This window comes from Mustela nivalis (assembly GCF_964662115.1).
Source record: "Mustela nivalis genome assembly, chromosome: 14".
NCBI classification, from domain to species: domain Eukaryota; kingdom Metazoa; phylum Chordata; class Mammalia; order Carnivora; family Mustelidae; genus Mustela; species Mustela nivalis.
Window position 1 is genome coordinate 88,224,894 of NC_139033.1, and position 17,910 is coordinate 88,242,803.

At 39.8% G+C, this 17,910-nt stretch overlaps 1 protein-coding gene and 1 long non-coding RNA gene across 20 annotated transcripts in view; one reads left to right on the forward strand and one right to left on the reverse strand.

Annotated features, from left to right (window-relative positions):
- The window catches only part of LOC309847585, a 49,753-nt gene extending 39,133 nt beyond the window's left edge, over positions 1-10,620 (forward strand). Inside the window, exons 2-5 of one of the 2 annotated variants that reach the window (XR_014302503.1) lie at positions 7,677-7,874; positions 8,507-8,597; positions 8,692-8,896; positions 10,277-10,620. This is a non-coding gene — a long non-coding RNA (uncharacterized lncRNA). Of the gene's footprint in view, positions 1-7,676; positions 8,598-8,691; positions 8,897-10,276 lie in introns of both variants that reach the window. The other variant, XR_014302504.1, reaches the window with a different exon arrangement.
- MTMR3 (myotubularin related protein 3) overlaps positions 1-17,910 on the reverse strand; it is a 139,503-nt gene that overhangs the window by 14,078 nt on the left and 107,515 nt on the right. For all 18 annotated transcript variants that reach the window (XM_082697983.1, XM_082697977.1, XM_082697993.1 and 15 more), the window contains 6 exons: positions 10,627-10,723; positions 8,771-8,884; positions 3,576-3,781; positions 2,923-3,054; positions 1,839-1,950; positions 275-470 (listed from right to left, as the gene is read on the reverse strand). In XM_082697983.1, the coding sequence (XP_082554109.1) occupies positions 275-470; positions 1,839-1,950; positions 2,923-3,054; positions 3,576-3,781; positions 8,771-8,884; positions 10,627-10,723 (857 nt within the window). The remainder of the gene's footprint in view (positions 1-274; positions 471-1,838; positions 1,951-2,922; positions 3,055-3,575; positions 3,782-8,770; positions 8,885-10,626; positions 10,724-17,910) is intronic.

Below are 17,910 nucleotides of genomic sequence, written 5' to 3' on the forward strand. Positions count from 1 at the left end.
CTGGAGCAGCCAAAACTTTTCCAAGTAAATAGACACAGGGGGAAACATGTCTAATTTCTCAATACCTTGTTATCCACAATCTGCTCCATTTTAAAAGACACAAGAACTGTGGGAGGCACCACCACAATTTAGCTCAAGGTAAAGGAGCAATAGTTTTAAAACAAATTTCACTCTCTTTAGGCCTAACCACCAAGACCAAAACTGATCATAAAACCATCCAAGGTTTCGCCCACTCATACTGATGTACCAAATCCTACTCTTGGGATGCACCCACCTCTATGGTTCGGTAATATGGATCCAGCAAGAGCTTAGCCAATGCCACAATCTGGGGAGTGCGGTCCCAGCCATCTGAGCAGTGCGCTAGGACGGGCCGCTGATCACGATCCACAGCGTGTACTACCAGAAGTGCTGACTTCAGGAGCACAGACAGGTGATGGAGCCATTTTGTGCTTTCAAGGGCTGAGAGCCAACTATAAAAATAAAAACAGAAGGGGAAAGGAAATGCAGATTTTTATAATTTACTGCATCATGCCAAATACCCGTGAAATTAAAAGGCAATTCCCAAAGATCTTTCCCTCCAAATAAAACAGTGCCCAAACAAACAAATCTCTGTCTTTATAAAGCATGTATATAGATGCAGGTTAACCCCTACTATGCAATAGAGGACAGCTTTAGAAATAGGACAGTAATTAATAGAATTTTTGTTCTAAAAATCTTAAGGCTAGTTTCTGAGAATGGGTATCTAGTATTTTTCAGTCCATGGTAGTTATATATCCCATATAAGTAGTTCTTTCTGGAGTCTTCTGAAGGAAATAGTAATTATGCCACTTGGTTAAAGTCACATAGTCAATTAGTAGCAGATCTGCTGAGACCTCAGCCAGGCTCTTTCTATGGCCCACCTTTGGGGAAGAGAGCACTGCTGGCTGTGTAGCAAATACGAGTTGCTAATCCCCATAGCGGAGAAGCAAGCTCATTCTTGGGTCAGGCTTTTTCCCCAAAGACAATTGCGCTCCACCCTCTGGGCTGATTCCAACTGCGATGAATCTAATCCCTTACTACCAAGTGTTAGTACAAGTGGTTCAACCAGCCATTTGATTGAATAAATCAAGGAATTCTGCAAAACTTGATATGATCAGATCTACTGAACAGAACCCAGGGAAACAGCTATGGGCTCTAGCACAAACACCAGAAAAGAGAAAATTCTGTCTTCTCTGGCACCATTTCTGGCTTCCTGAAATAGTAAAACAGGGTCTTTTAAATATTTATCTGTCCGTATTTGTTTCACAGACCATTACTGCTAATTTTTCTTGTATTCAACCAGTTCCCTTGGGTGGGCGGGGAGGGAGTATTACTTCACCTACCTCACTGCAAATTTTAACAAGCAATTAAAATGTGGCAATGTTCGTAATGAGAGAGGGTAGTTTAGGACTCAGAAGCAAATGTAAAAGGATTCACCAAATGGCAAGTTTAACCCTTTTTTACAACATGATGAATAAATTTTGACTCAAGGTAAACCCCCCCCCCCCCAGTTTACCTATAGGATGTCAAAAACCAAAGAATTAAAAATGAGCCAAAAACAATGCAGAATATTAGAGGTCCCAGGAAAAACAAGAAGGCAGGGCTTCTGAGGACTGAGATCTGTTTTGTGCTCCACATCTTTAAACCTTTCAAAGGGCTAGATTTTTGCTACTGTGCTCCTAACATAGAAAGGAGAATGCACACAGGGACTGAAAGTAAGACCGAAGTGTACCAAGAAACAGAAGAAAAGATACCTCCAAACTCATTAAGAAAGAAAGAAAAAAGGCAATGCAAAATTAAAGCTAAGGCCAAAGTCTTACTTTCCCGGATCCGGCATCTGTGTGCACAGCAACCGCAGAGACTGAAAACTCCTCCTAATTGAATGAATATTTGCCATCCCCATAAACACGACCTCACAGTTTGGGTAATACTCTGCAGAGAACAACAATAAAGAGAACAAAAATATGTTGACTTTAAAGCCCACATGGCCAAATTTAAAAGCAGCAAACAGGCTATAAAGCAAATCCATTATAGTTGCTGACGAAAGAAACTGCTATTTTGATGCCTATTAGTCTAGTCCTTTTATCACAGGAAAAACAGTGCTTGAATTTTAGCTGTTTCTGCAAAAAGGAAAGTTAGATTTGTGAAGATATGGACATAAAACAAAAGTTTTTTTGTTGTTTTTTGTTTTTTTAAAAAGATCTATAGCCTGCTATCCCATCTCAGGTTAACTTCTTGGGCCACAGCTAACTTGTAGCTCTGGAATCGCTTCGAAAAGAAGCTGGCAGAACAATGCATTTTATGTATTCACTTATCGCCTTCACACAACTGCTTTCAATTTCCAGTTGAGATCACATCCTGATGAAGGAGCCTGGAACCTCTCCCTGCTCCATCAGCGTACCACTGGCACTGAGGGGTCCCTCCTTGGAGAATACATTCAGAAAGCAGGGGTGCTATAGGTCAGGACAGAGGTGTGCTGCTAGAGTCCTATATTTGGTGCTTCACCTTCCACCCCAGCCTTTCTAAGTAGAAGCCATGTGGGAAGTTTTCTCTGAGGTGAGTGAGGAGTAAACCCACCGTCAAAGGCAACGAAAAGCTTTTAGAAGGCTGAGAAATTGAGCCACTAAAGAAGCAGCTTCCAAACATGAACAGGCCTTATTACGGGGAGGATTTACTTTCTTTATCATCTAAAGGTTAGGAAGGAAGATTATTTGGTTTCCCTGCACCTCCTCCTCCACTTCCCTGAAAAGAAACAAGTGTTAAGAATCCAAACAGCTCTGGCTCTCTCAAGATAGGCTGAAGAACATAGTTTGCCGTTCATTTCAAATTGAGAACTAAGACCCAGCCGGGCATGGGCTGGGTTCATGAGAACAGTATCAGGGGACAAAGTACCATACACCTCACCCGGGCATTCACAGCCTCCTCCTTTGGCTCGGTTTGCCACAGCTGCAGCATAGGAACGTGCGTCCAAGATCAAAAGCTTCTGCGGTTGGATGGCTAAACTGTCTGCTCCTGAAGCATTCGACAGAGAAGAATCTAGGAACATCACGGGTAGGAGTGAAAAACTAGAATGAACCCATCTCTCCCCAAAATTGTGCAAAATAAGAATTAAAAACACCTCCTACAATACCAAGAAATAAAAACCCTCAATTAAATGAAACCCACCTAACCAGAACCCTTAATACACAGGACTTCTCTATCTTCTGTTTTGTCTACCAGTCTCCTTTATCTCATTTCTACATGTATAGTCTTTTCATGAAGACTGGTGACTCCTGTCATGGTCTGGAGAAATTCCAGGTCCCCTATCACATACATACCCCACTGTTGTCACAATGACTAGAAAGTCAACAGACACATTAGCCCTCTTAAGCCAAATCTGAAATAGTTGTCTGGTTCACTGTCCAGACCTATGATTCCTCAAATAATCCCATCAACTGAAGCTTCAGCCTCTCTCTCCTATGAAACAAATTATAGGTCTTACAAGGAAAGGCTACTCAAGAAAAAGTTCTCAAAGATACTCTAAAAATTTCTGCTGCTGGATCCAGGGAGCATCTTACCAAATTCCACATCAGAAAGGTCTCCCGCATTGGGAAAGTCTCGAGAACTGTTCCTAGTTGACAGCTTGCTGCCACTTGATCGGGAGTCAGAGGCACAAGCTTTGGCTACCGACTGCACCAGGTGCTCATCATCAGCATTTCGCCAGCCCCACCAGCTGACCTCCGGCTGTCCACAGCGGGCAATGACAGCTCCATTACTCTGGTGCCTGTGCAAGGAATAAGACCCCATTACCCATCTCAGCGGCCCCATTCCGATGCTCTGTGCTCATACAAAAGTCAGGTAGTGGATTTTAAATGTGTTAATGAAGAGCATGAATACAGGTAAGTGATGGGTGAGCTTCAAATCCTCTCAGGGCAGAATCTTCTATAGCATCAAGAATAAACAACAAAACCTATCTGAATCTTTCTCAAAAATTGATCATTTTTGAGGCCCTTGTAAAGTCAGCAACAAAATGATAAATGTGTGCTCTTAGAAAAAAAAATTTATATTCATTAAGCAAACATTTGAATCTTCAAATTTATTTTTTGAAAACTGGGTAAAAATATAATCTACAAATACTACACTAATTCTGCTATTCAATAATGAAACATTAATCTCTTCTTAATACTGCGCCTGAATATCCTGGCATAATAGATGCTGACGCAGAAAAATTTGTTTCCACAACAACTTCTGAGGGCCCACTGCAGCAACTGTACACTTATGGATGGCTTGGGGATTCTTTTTAAAACAAGATCCCACCTTTGGGACTCAAACATTTACCTGGCCCACAGTGGACCATTCTACAAAATCTTCTGAGATTTCATGACTCACAAATTGCTCTTATTATAGGCAGATAGCTCAACATACAAGCTACCTTTCCTTAAGCTCTCAGAAGGAACAGCATAAACCTCAGTAAGCCATACTCTGACCCTTTTTTATTTTTTGATAGATCTTTTGTAAAAATTAAGACCAGAAATCTTACTCAAAAGTCTTTAAAGTGATATTAAAACCTAGTGTCTTGGGGCACCTGGGTGGCTCAGTCAGTTAAGCCATCTGCCTTCGGCTCAGCTCATCATCTCAGGGTCCTGGGATTGAGTCCCACATTGGACTCCCTGAGTCTGCTTCTCCCTCTCTCCCTCTGCAGCTCCCCTTGTTTGTGCTCCCTTTGCACTCTGTCAAATAAATAAATTCTTAAATAAAACTAAAAAATTAAAAAGTAAAACCCAGTCTTTTCCTAGTTAGGAATTTAGTTAGGCAATTTTAGCAATTAAAAAGTTATAAAAGGGGGCACCTGGGTGGCTCAGTGGGTTAAGCCTCTGCCTTTAGCTCAGGTCATGATCTCAGGGTCCTGGGATCGAGCCCCGCATTAGGCTTTCTGCCTCCCTCTCCCCCTCTGTCTGCCTCTCTGCCTACTTGTGATGTCTCTGTCAAATAAATAAATAAATGAAAATCTTTAAAAAAAAAAAGTTACAAAAGTAGTATTTGGCACAAAAGGTATAAAGTTCCAATAAATGCTACAACATGGATGAGCCTGGAGTATGTTATGCTAAGTTAAAGAAACCAGTCACAAAAGGCCACATATTGTATGACTGCATTTATTAGAAGTGTTCAGAATGGGCAAATCTGTACAAGGTAGATTACTAGTGACTACTAATGGGTCTGGAGTTTCTTTCTGAGAGGGTGAATATGTACTAAAATTGACTGTAGTGATGATTGCACAACTCTGAATATATTTTTAAAAATCCAACTACAGTGGCACCTGGGTGGCTCAGTGGGTTAAGCCTCTGCCTTCAGCTCAGGTCATGATCTGGGACTGAGCCCCGCATTGGGCTCTCTGCTCAGCAGGGAGCCTGCTTCCCCCACCTCTCTGCCTGCCTCTCTATCTACTTGTGATCTCTCTGTCAAATAAATAAATAAAATCTTTTTTAAAAAAATCAAACTACACATTAAAAGGGTGAACTGTGATACTCACAAAGTAGTTTTTAGAAAGTTATAAAAGTAATCGGTTCGGTATAAAACTAAATTAGCAGAGTAAGTAGTAAGCAAAATGTTTAAATGCCTCCCAATTCTATCTCCCGGAGGGGAAATATCTATGTCTTACTTCCCATTAAAATCTAAATACAGGGCCGGGTGGGTGACTCCGTCGGTTAAGCGTTCAACTCTTGGTTTTGGCTCAGGTCATGATCTTGGGGTCCTGAGATGGGGCCCTACGTTAAAGAAACCAGTCACAGCACAGAGCTCAGCACAGAGTCAGCTTGTCCCTCTCCCTTTGCTCTTCCCCCACTTCACACGCACTCTCAAATAAAATCTTTTAAAAATCTACATACATACATTCATATGCATCTATAACACATACATAGGAGACAGATCTAAGTAAAACATACTCCTGAATCTATTTGTCATCTTGAAGAAACAATGTGAGAACAGTTTTTATTTTTAATCCTAAAGCTCACAGGCAGTCAATGAAATTCAGCAAGAACCATATTCCACTGGAAGCATCAGTTTACTTTAGTTTTTAAATCCTCCAGAACAGAGAGACTAGCAGAAACTAGTCTCTAGTCAGAAACTAGAGACTAGCAGAGACTAGCAGTAACAGAAAGCACTAGCCACTATGCTCAGTGGGCTCACCTGCTGAATGGAGCCCAAGTGGAAATCAAACCTAATTCCTAAAATGCCTACTAGCACATGTAATAGGCATTGGGAAACAGAGCTGACCTGTGCCAAACCTTCACAAAAAAGGCTGGCAGGGCCTTTCCTGAGCATCTTCTTTCTCTGCAGTGCTCTTAGCAATGCCCAAGAGGAACAGAAGATGGCACTCTTCAGCTTGGATCTTGGATTTAAAGGGTCATAGCATTTCTAACAGCCAGCCTCAACTGAACTGTTGCAATAAGCAGTTTTCTGCAGTCTTCCAAAATGCTTTTGACTGCATGATCAAAAACTAAAACAATACAGCTAAAAATCATGAAAGAGCATTTCTACCATATCAACAAACAGAACCAAGGAAAAGGTATAAAAATGAAGATGTCCAATGGATGAGTCCCCTACTGAACACTGAATGCTTCAATTCTATATAGAAATACATAAATACTTAAACTATTCCTAAGTTAGTATTAGGCAAGCTCACTAAATGATTAGAAATTTCTAATAATCACTCAGTGCACAAAGAGGGGAGCTGTGAATTGCACTACAGATGGATGCCCTTTGCACCTTGCTAGGTTAGAGCAATCTTGGTCTTCAGTAATAAACCCAATTAAACACTCTCTCATCACAGTGGGAAAAAAACACTAATGAGGCACTGGTTCAGCATGATGCTGTCAAGTAACTGCTGCTAGCAACTTCAGGAATCCTTACTGCAGTCTACAGACAACTAAATTCAGTAAAAGTATGCTGGATTTCAGAAGCAGCTTGCCACCTGGCCTGGCAAAGCAGAGAGTCGCAGAGTATCCCCAAAACAGTCTTCTATTACACCCCTTACAAAACTTCCTGACCATTTTAACAACCCAGTTTGGGGCTCAGAGATTCAAAAATGTTCCCAAACAGAGGCTAGTTCCTAAAAGCCTAGCTGAGTTTGTTTGGACTATACCAAGAACTTTTTTTTTTTTTTTCTTAATACCAAGAACTTTCATTTGTAATCCTTTGAGAGCAGATTTTCTAAGCGAAATTGGAAATAAATTTTTCATTTATACATATATACTATAATCTCTAGAAAGGGCTGGGGGGGGGACCCATGGCCCATGCCCTCTAGAATAAATTTTAGAAGGGAAAAAAAGGTTTCTGTTGTTTATTCTAAATTTTTCTTTAACTTGCACTTACAGGCTTCTCTACCAACAAGGAAAATTCACCTAAAGCCCTGTACTTTGAAAATGACAGTCCTTTCCTCTTATGCTCAAAGTCCACAAACCCTACAAATACTAGGGCTGCTGATCTAACACAGCTGTTGGCCACAGAGCAGCAGCTGGCTGCTTTCCCTATTTGAGATAGGCCAATCACTGCTAAGACACAAATCCTTTCAGCTTTCCCTGCTCTCTAATTCCTGTGTCATCCTTGTCACTAGAGTGATAGGTAAATTTGGTGACCTACTTTTCTAGGGGTGTCTGAAAACAACAGTGATGAAAATTGAGATTGAAAACTTAATGGATTCCACTGGGCCAGAAACAAATACTTTTTCATTTCTCTCTATTCAGGACAGCCATCAGAATTTGCCATCAGTGGACTAAATGAACAAGCTGATTACCTCAGTGGAAATCCCACAAGGAGATAAATCCCTTCCTACAACATCAATATTTCAACGGAATGCTTCCTGGCATGGAAGTCTCTGGGTGAGCCCCAGTGGCTAGGCCCAAATTCAAGGAAAGCCCAAATCTGCAAATTGGAAAAATGGAATGGAGAATGTAAATACTATAAAGAGATGACATCTGAAACAATTTCAAAATAAGAGGCAATGACTTCTTCAAGTCTTAACTTGAGTCCTTGAGAGCTGAGCTATTCAATGAGTTATATATAAAAACAGTCCCAAGGAATACAACCTCCTCCATGTACTGCTTAGAGCAGCCCAGTATTCACAGATGCATTCATGTGGCTCAGCATACCTCTGAAGGAGGACCGTCATTCCATTTTACTAATTAGAAACAGGCTGAGGTAAATTAGGGAATTTACTCAAGGTGCCTTAGCAAGAGTTATCAGTGAGAAGACCTGAACTCCCAAACCTGTGCTTGACACCACGCCACCATTCCCTTTTAGAACTTGCCTCCCCTGGCTCTTAGGTCTTTGATCTTTTTAAGATCTTCTATCTAGCCAAGCCCTAGCCTTCTCCTTTTAATGCTCCCTCTCAAAACAGAGCTCTTTCATGTGTCAAAGTTTCAACCACAAAGACGATCACAAATTACTTGACTTTAACTCCTCTCTCTCAATCCAAAGGCCAAATGCAGTATAACACATTATCTTCCCACAGAATGTCAGAAGGCTCTTAAAATAGCAAGACTAGCCACTTTTCTATTAAAGTTTTCTTATCACCTGAACCATCAGCAAGTATTCTGAATGCGGTAAGTATCAGTGTGTCACTGTAAGAGTGGCTTTAACTATAAGGAAGCACAAGCTTGCCTGGAAAATTCTCTGAACCCTTTCCTTCCTTCCCAGGTTAGCGGCAACAGAGCAGCAGACCACATGCAGTGGACAGCAGCACCAGACCAGGCTGGGCCTGGCTAGGCTTACTTACCTGTAGACGACGGCAGGGATGCGCTTCCAGGACCTGAAGCTTGCTACACTCTCTAGTTCTTTGTCGGTGATCCAGGCAGGCACTATGAGCTCCTGTGGATAGCTACCACATAGCCTAATGGGGAAGGTGAGAAGGAGGGAGTGGGGGAAGAAGACAGGGAGGGAAAGAGGGAGAGACACTAGGTGAGCCAGTATAAGGATGCTGATCAAGCTACCCAGAGCCAGTTAAAAGGCAATATGGAGCTTTAAGTGAGTCCTGGTCTACTCAGCAAAACTAGTCACCTTAGGTGTTTACTTATGTGTATGTCGCCTGACAGTATCTGGCACTGTTCTACTTTAGGCTACCTTTGGGAATTTGGTGATCCTAACATCTGAAATAAGGGGAGCCCACAGGCAATCAGTTACTTCACTCTAACATTCTCTTATAACAAACATAGAAGTCACTTCTTAACTATATAAAGTTCACAGTCCAACTACAGAAGAGAAAGTCTGTCAACCTCTACCAGACCCCCTCACTCTTTCAGGCTTCTGTCAAAGGGAAACATGTGAAGAAAGACAAAAGTCTGCAATTTCAAGTTTCCAGATACCTTACAGAATTACTAACATATTCTCTGATGTGTCCTAATTATAAGTAACAGGTACAGGCAGGGTATGCAGAAGCAGTACCAGAAGTCAGGACATTGCATACATAATCACAGTTAGTAATATGAGTAAGCTGTTAATCATAACTTCATAAAACATACTTTAGAACTATATTCAGGGGGGATAAAGCTCTTTTCATTAGGGAGGAAGATAGTAGCTACATGCTAGTCAGGCTGGTGCCCTAAAAAGCAGTTCTTTCTGACAGGTTTTTCACTTATAGGACATTGTCTCTCTATGGGTATCCTAATATTCCTTTTTAGCAGTGAAGGGAAGAAGACCTTTAATCCGAATCTTAAAATACACAAATTCCTCCTCCTCCTGTACCACCACCTGAAGCGGCCCTTGCCTACCTTATGCAGTGGGGGAAGAGGCAGAAAACACCAAGTAGTTTAGGATCATTCTGCAAAAAATATCTACAACATGTTCTCAATTTCCAGAAGATTAAATATCAAGAATTTAAAAGCCACTGCTCTGATGGCTACCCACAAACAGACCAAGAAAATGGCTATCATAATTTGAGGCAGTTTGAAAAACAGAATGATTAATGCCTCCAACTGCTAGATCTTAAGAGGAGAAAAATACTAATTTAAATCTCCTGAACAATTTTCTTTTGTTTCATAGAAATTTGGACCACCAAAATCATAATAGTTAGCTGCCCCCCAATACCAAAGTATTCACACCTTTTAAGGAAACAAGAAATGGGAAATATTTAATAGTGATTATATTAATATTTAATGATTAAATGGTCATAGCTATGAAGTTGGAAAGTACAGAATAGTACTTATGCCTATTTCATAGAATCTGGAGTAAAATTAAGTCATAAAAACTAGCTTATAAGTGTTATATCACTGCTTTGCGATCACAGAATCTATCTCCAATGTGACATCAAGTGGTGACGAGACCAATGGAAACTGCCTGCCTACATGAGAACACAATACTGTCTAGGAAACGCACGCACCTGGAACAACAGAGATCTGGAGGGGGGATGGAAAGGAAGGTTCTAGAATCCTATGAAATACCACTTTTCCACTCCAGTAACAGCAATGGGAACAGAAGGCTCAAGAAGTACTCTGAAGACCATGCAGTTAGATATAATAAAATTCCACTGAAAAAATAGGTCTATGTCTAAGTTCAAATGCTCCGCCGCATGAGAACTGGGGTTTCTGCAAAGGCACTGGCTGTGAAGCACAGTCCATAGGCACCCATACAACTCACTTGTACTTCTCATTGATGTTGGAAATCCTCCAGGCATTGTTCATATCAAAACCCATTCGCTCCACTTCATTTTTAAACCTTGACGTTACATGCTCCCCTAGGGGCCAAGGACAGCAAAAAGAAAGAAATGAATACCATTTTGTAAAACAGGTAGAATAAAAGCATAGCTACCCTGCTCAGTTATATAAATAACACGTACTTAGTTTTAGTTTAAAAAGTCCCTGTCAGGGTAAGACTATAGAAAGGAATGAGGAACTAATTTTTAATCCAATTTACATCAGTTTCAGGTCTACAACATAGTGATTCAACAATTACATATATTATGAAACGCTCACTGTAAGTGCAGGTACCATCTGTCACCATACAGAGTGACAGTTATTACAATATTATTGCAATATTATAATATTGCTATTATAATTTTATATCACAATATTATGGTAGTTATTACAATATTATTGACTATACTACAGTATTACAATAAAATATTATAATATTATTGTATTTACAATATTACTATATTCCCTATGCTGTACCTTGTATTCTTTTGACATATTTCTTACTGAAAGTTTATACCTCTTAATCCCCTTCACCCATTTTGCCCATCGCCACCCCCTACTTTGGCAACCAGAAAACTAATGTGTTCTCTGTATTTATGAGTCTGTATTTTTTTGTTTGTCCGTTTTTAGATTCCACATATAAGTGAAATCATATGGTATTTGTCTTTCTGTCTTATTTCACTTGGCATAATAACCTCTAGGTCCCTCCATGTTGTCACGAATGGCAGATTTTCTTTTTTATGAGTCAGTAATATTCCTGTATGCGTGTGTATGTATACAATGTACACATGCGCGTGCATATGCCCCATCTTCTTTATCCATTCATCTATTGATGAACACTTAGGTTGACTTAGGTTGTTCCCATTATTTTGGGGCGCCTAGGCAGCTCAGTGGGTTAAGGCTCTGCCTTTTGCTCAGGTAATGATCTCAGGGTCCTGGGATGGAGCCCCACATGGGGCTCTCTGCTCAGCAGGGAGCCTGTTTCCCATTCTCTCTCTCTCTGCCTCCCTCTCTGCCTATTTCTCATTTGTCAGGTAATTAAATAAAACCTTAAAAAAAAAAAAGAATTATGTTATCTCATTTAATCACTACTACCAACTCAGAGTGGTTATCACCGAGTTCATTTTACAGAGGATAAAACTGAGACTGAGAGAGGTTATTATGGTAGGTCTGTCCTACCATAATCCAGTCCCTGTCACTGGCTACTCTCCCATTTCCACACCTACACTATACATAAAACATAAAATAAACAAGTTCACCAAGAATAGTAATATAAATCTACAACTCCTCATCAGAAATCCTATGGGCCAGATTTCAAAACTTGAGTTTAAAATCGTATATATAATATAGTATTAGATTAACACTCTCAACAGGGTCTACTAATCAAAACATTAGTATTTCTACAGCGAAATGCATGGATAATTCCCACTAAATGGTAATAAGTAAAGCAGCAAATAGCTTCATGTCAGCTCAGACTGGGTCAAGCTACCAAGTAAGAAGACTCTTGATTTTCAGAGCCTTATACATTACAGAACTGCAGATAAGAGATCATGAAACTGTAACTTCCAGTACCCAAGAATCTCAGGAAACACCATACTACTAAGTAAAGTGCTAAGCATTTGTAAGAACATCCACCCAAACAAGTATAAACCGCCTACATCTGCGCTAATGAAACTGGCTTTCTCTTCCTAAAGACAGCAAGCAACAAATGCAGAAGTGAACCGAACATAAAAGTCATTAAAATAACTTTCTTCCTTGAAAACACACAGAGTCCTAGGGCAGTAAAACAAACAAACAGAAAACCATTAAGCAGTATCTCTATATGTAGTGTTACAGGTTGTAAAATAAATTCTGGTGGGGGCTGGGAGAAACTACAATAATAAAAGCACAAAGCAGACCAGACTGCTTTGGTGATCAAAGTAGAAAGCTTTGCTTTCCCTGGGAAAGGAGCTTCAGAATAGGAAACAGCAATTACTTGAATGAAGGACAATTCTATAAAACTACTTCCCATTTAAACTGCTTTTTGTGAGCTTAAACTAGGTATCATATGTTTCCTGAAGGAGAGCTATAAAAAAATGAGGTGCAGAGATTTAGTAAGAAATAATCAACTGAATGTATCCCATTGTGGAAAAGTTTTAGATGTGATGTCGGCTTTCCAAATAGGAAAAAAGCTGTCTGAAATGGGATGCCATCTGTCTATAAATTTCAAGGAATAGTGACCATCAAGAATATTGGAGAGTCCTTCACTTTTAATCCCCATCTAAAACAGTAAAACTAAAAAAACAAATAAATAAATAAAACAGTAAAACTATGACAATTTCCAAGTTCATTAATTAATGAGATTCTTCCCACCTGTAATATAGCTCCAAGTCTTGGCAAAAGGTAAATGTAATTAATGACTCTAAGTAATTAATTAATTAATGACTAATAACATTAGTACCTCTACTCTGGGCACAAATACTCAGCCCTAAAAGGACCCTCTAATTTTAAAATAGTAACTGGCAAATCACCACCACCATCACTGGCAATTTGCCAAAGAAAAGCTTAGAAGTATGAAATTCTTAGAGTATGAAATTCTGAGCTACACACAAAGAAATACATACTTTGTAACAAGCATAGAACATGTTACTGTATAAACAAGGAGAACAAGGAGTTTAGTTACCTTTGTATCCTCTGAAACTGCAAGTTCCTAAGTTTGAAACTGACCATCACAACCCAAATAATTAGGTTTTACATCATAAGCCACTGCATGTTTATTTATTTTTTTTTTAAGATTTTATATATTTATTTGACACAGAGAGAGAGAGAGATCACAAGTAGGCAGAGAGGCAGGCAGAGAGAGAGAGAGGAGGAAGCAGGCTTTCTACTGAGCAGAAAGCCCAACGCGGGGCTCGATCCCAGGACTCCGAGACCATGACCTGAGCCAAAGGCAGAGGCTCAACCCCCTGAGCCACCCAGGTGCCCCTGCATGTTTATTTTTAAAAGCTTTACTAAACTACCCACCCTTACTATGTGGGATACATTTTAATATTTTCTATCCTAGGTGTTTCATTTTGTATTTCATTCCTTAAAACTTTTGATTTTATGACCCACAAGTGGATCACAACTTAGTCGGAAAAGCAATGCTTTTAAAAAAAAAAAACAAAAAACAAAAAACAAAACTAGCAACAGACTTAAATACAGGAGTAATTCAATTGGCTTTTACTAAATTGTGTTAGAAGCTCCCTTATGTTTTTCAGCTAGAAAACTGAATGCCAAGCACATCTATTTGCTGATTTCCCTTATGAATCTCCCTCTAAGAATTCTCTGGTTTTCACTGATTCAATATCAGATATACTATCATATCCTATTTTAAATATTACGGTTTTAAGTTTGTTTGGCTTTGAGTTTCCACTGCAACCCTCCTGTCTGCTCTCCCCCACCCCAAATGAGGATGTGTCCTTTTTAAATGTTTATTTCTTATACTAAAAATGCAAACAGTCCAGCAATTCTTTAGTGAGAATGAAAACCTTTTTAAAAAAAGATTTATTTATTTTTTAAAAGATTTTATTTATTTATTTGACAGAGAGAGAGAGAGAGATCACAAGCAGGCAAAGAGGCAGGCAGAGAGAGAGGAGGAAGCAGGCTTCCTGCTGAGCACAGAGCCCGATGTGGGGCTCAATCCCAGGACCCTGGGATCATATCCCGAGCTGAAAGCAGAGGCCCTAACCTACTGAGCCACCCAGGCGCCCCGAGAATGAAAACTTTTTTAAAGCAATGAGACCCTCTATCATAACCAGTGTCAATAGGCAGTCTAAAAATATCCCCCCCTCAAAAGTCTAGCTCCCTGGGTGATTCTGAGCATTCAAAAGCCCACAATTATACACAGCCTAAAGGTCTGAGATAGAAGAGCCAGTCCTCTATACAGGATGTGAGGAAAAGAACTGCTTCAGAGTCAGAGAAGGTGAGAACCAGCCCTCCCAGATTTTCAAATATGGATGGAAGAATCCTTCTGTTCTATGAACAAACATTCCAGGACAGTCATCTAAATTTACACTTAGCCGACTTCATTCAAACTCCTAAGACTTGGCTTTTTTACTAAACAGGTAGCTGCACAAGAGTTGTGAGACCCAGACTCCTATGCTGTTCATGGTTCAAGATATGCTTAATGGGCATCTCACAGAAGAGAGATCAGAGAGAGGAGCCTGATGCTACTAAACTAATAACTGAATTGCCCAGTCATTTGTCAGTACCCCTGCTTAATGCTCAAGGACAGAATGATCATCAAGAAGGCAGCTACAATGAAGAGAAGAAAACCAAGCACATGGGAGAGAAGCTTTAAGCTTTCAGTCCATTCCTTTTTTAGAGTTTGAAATGGATCTAAGAGTCAAGAGTTTCACAAAGACTTCTGCAAGTTTCACAGGTAAATTCCAATAGCAATACTGGGACTTCTTCCAAAGCAGATTAAGACTCAGAGCTTATGGCTGGCTTAACTATGACAGCTTCAACAAGTCAGAAACTTAAGATTTATATGAATATAAGGCAATGATACAATTTTCCCATTTCTCTCCTTTCTGACACATTCTACTCTTAGCAGTCTAGGCATAGAGAGACAGAATCCATAAAACCCTTTATTAACTGCTAAAAGACTAAACTCACTTCAACTCTTCAGAGTCTATGTGCTTATGATCTCATATGTTGGAGCAGATTATACAAAGGCATCACTTTGAAATATCTCAAGTGTTGTCTCACCCTAAAGATGACTTGTAAGAATGTGGTTGTCTGGTATGCTCCCACTTGGTGAGTAATGCTGTAGCCACCACGAACACTCAATAATACTGGGCAGAGACAAAAGAACCAGGTTGACTGGCTTTAAAAATGCCACCACAGTATTTTTTATTAGGACCAAGTTTTCCCTCTGTACTCCACAGTGAAAATATATAAAAAGGAAAAAGCCATACATATATATAATAAACACACTCAAATCAAGTCACTGAAGTACAGTAAGATTCCATGTAAGTGGTAGCAGGTTAACTTCAGTGTGAATTTGTGACATTAGAAAGAAACAGAATACAACCTTTACTCAGATTAAGCTCCAACCAATCAGTTACAATGGTACCACCTTGTATATTCATAAAACACAAAATGTTCTGACAAGTATGGCACATAGGAAGCACTCAGATATTTACTGAACTGAACTCTCTAGCAATAACAGATTTGATCTTCGCGATACCCAGATCAGCTTGGGTAGGAAGAACAGGAATGTCCCAGTCTGAAGAACAAAGGAAACTGAAGTACAAAGACGATAAATGGCTTGCCCAGTATTTTTTTTTTTTTAATTAAATGGTAAAGTAGGGTTTGAGTTCAGGTTCCCTAGTTCTTAGTTCTTTACCCCCCAAATACCTCCACCCATCACAAACTAATGAAAAGACAGAGAACAGTGTCGATATCTGTAAGCTCTGGCAGCCAAAGAATACCAAGTATCATCAGGAAGAGAAGGATCTAGGGACAGAAGTCATCTCAGCTCAAAACACAGCCATCCATAATTAAAAGAGTGAAGTTCTGACCTGGCACACCTTAGCAATAGCCTAGGTGATGGCTCAAATCCAAAAGAAACTAATTTTATCAAGGAAATAAGGAGTCATCTAAAGAGATGAGGAATTTCTAGTCTGTCATTGTGAAAAAACAGGTTAGGAGAAAAAGCAAGCCTTGCTGACTAACCACCTAAAACTAGGGGTATGCCCATTAGGGTTAGGACTCTTTAACAACTGAAGTTCTTATATAACACTATGCAGCTAGACAGAACTCCCTAACTTCATTATCCTAGGAAATGGTAGAGACTAAAAATTCAGTAAGACACATTGACTAAAAATGCAGCAAAAATACATATAAGATTTGTGCATTTCACTGTATGTAAATTTTACCTTGAAAAAAGAAAAACTTGAAAAGAGCCATAAACAACAATAGTAACAAAATACGATGGCATCTCAATAAAAAAGGAAAATGAAAAAGATGCAATGGATGATCAAGTGAAGTCAGAGACAGTGCAAGCACATTTTCATAACCTTTTCCAGGATGGTGTGAACTCCTGTGGCTGACTCCGGGATTCACTGGCCTGACCAGGCTCATGGGTAGCTTGGATTCCTGAGGCTTTCCTTGTTTTTCATCTCTGCACGCACAACACCCCACAGAGTCAACTCTCAACAGCTGAGAACTGGGGTTCAGTCCTAGCTCTGTCACTGACTGGCAGTGGGACCCAGCAGCAGGCTTTACCTCTGTGTTCCATTTCTGTGGCTCCCAAAACAGAGACTCTTGATGAAGTCATGAGGGTCAAACAAAAGTATATATCAAAGCATCTTTAAAAATAAGATGATGCTTACTATTATATTTTAATTATGAACCAGTAACTTCAACCAGTGAATGAGCCAGGGAACAAAGCGATACAAGCAAAGCTAGATTAGCCTCAAATGTTTAAAATCACCCAGGGCAGAATAGTTAAGATATAAAATTCAGGATTAAAAACTGAGGTTTAAAGAAAAAAGTCTCTAGAGTAAGCTGAGTTGGAAGGAGCCTCACAACTCTTCATTGCTTAGAAATTTAAAAAAAAAAAAAAAAAAAGAAATTCAAGACTTTGCTTCCAGGCTGGACGTAATAAAGAACAAGTGTTGGACCAGCAAAGTTCTATTTATGGCAGCCTAAAATTTACAGAAAAATACACGTGGAGAAATAACACGAACTTGATCCAAGCCATTTCTGAAGGAAAAAGAGTGGAACAAAGATCTTCTGAGAAGGCAGGAGGCCTGAACTCCAGCATAAGCTCGGCTTCTCTATTTGTCTCGAGGAAAGTCACCTGGCCTCTCTAGACCTCTGTTTCATCACCTAGGCGATGAAAGGGGTAGGGATAGGAAATCTCTGACATGAAAAGAAGATAGGGAAAGGCCATTTTGTATGCCACTATTCTGCACGCTACCTTCGCATACCTATGGACCTTTGTTCATGCAACTTGTGTTAACATTTTCCCCCTTTCTCTAATCAATGAACCCTTCCTTATTCTACCTTCAAAACCTACTCAAAAGCAACTGTGAATGTGAAGTCTTCCCAAATGTGTATACAACACTCATGGTTCCCTTCCATTAGGCTCCTTTCAACCCCCATTAAACCATACTATAGTTGTTTTTAGGCCCAATAGACAGTGATACCAAATATAGTGTTCTTCCCTTCCCTTGAAAGGCAGGAAACATGTTCTATT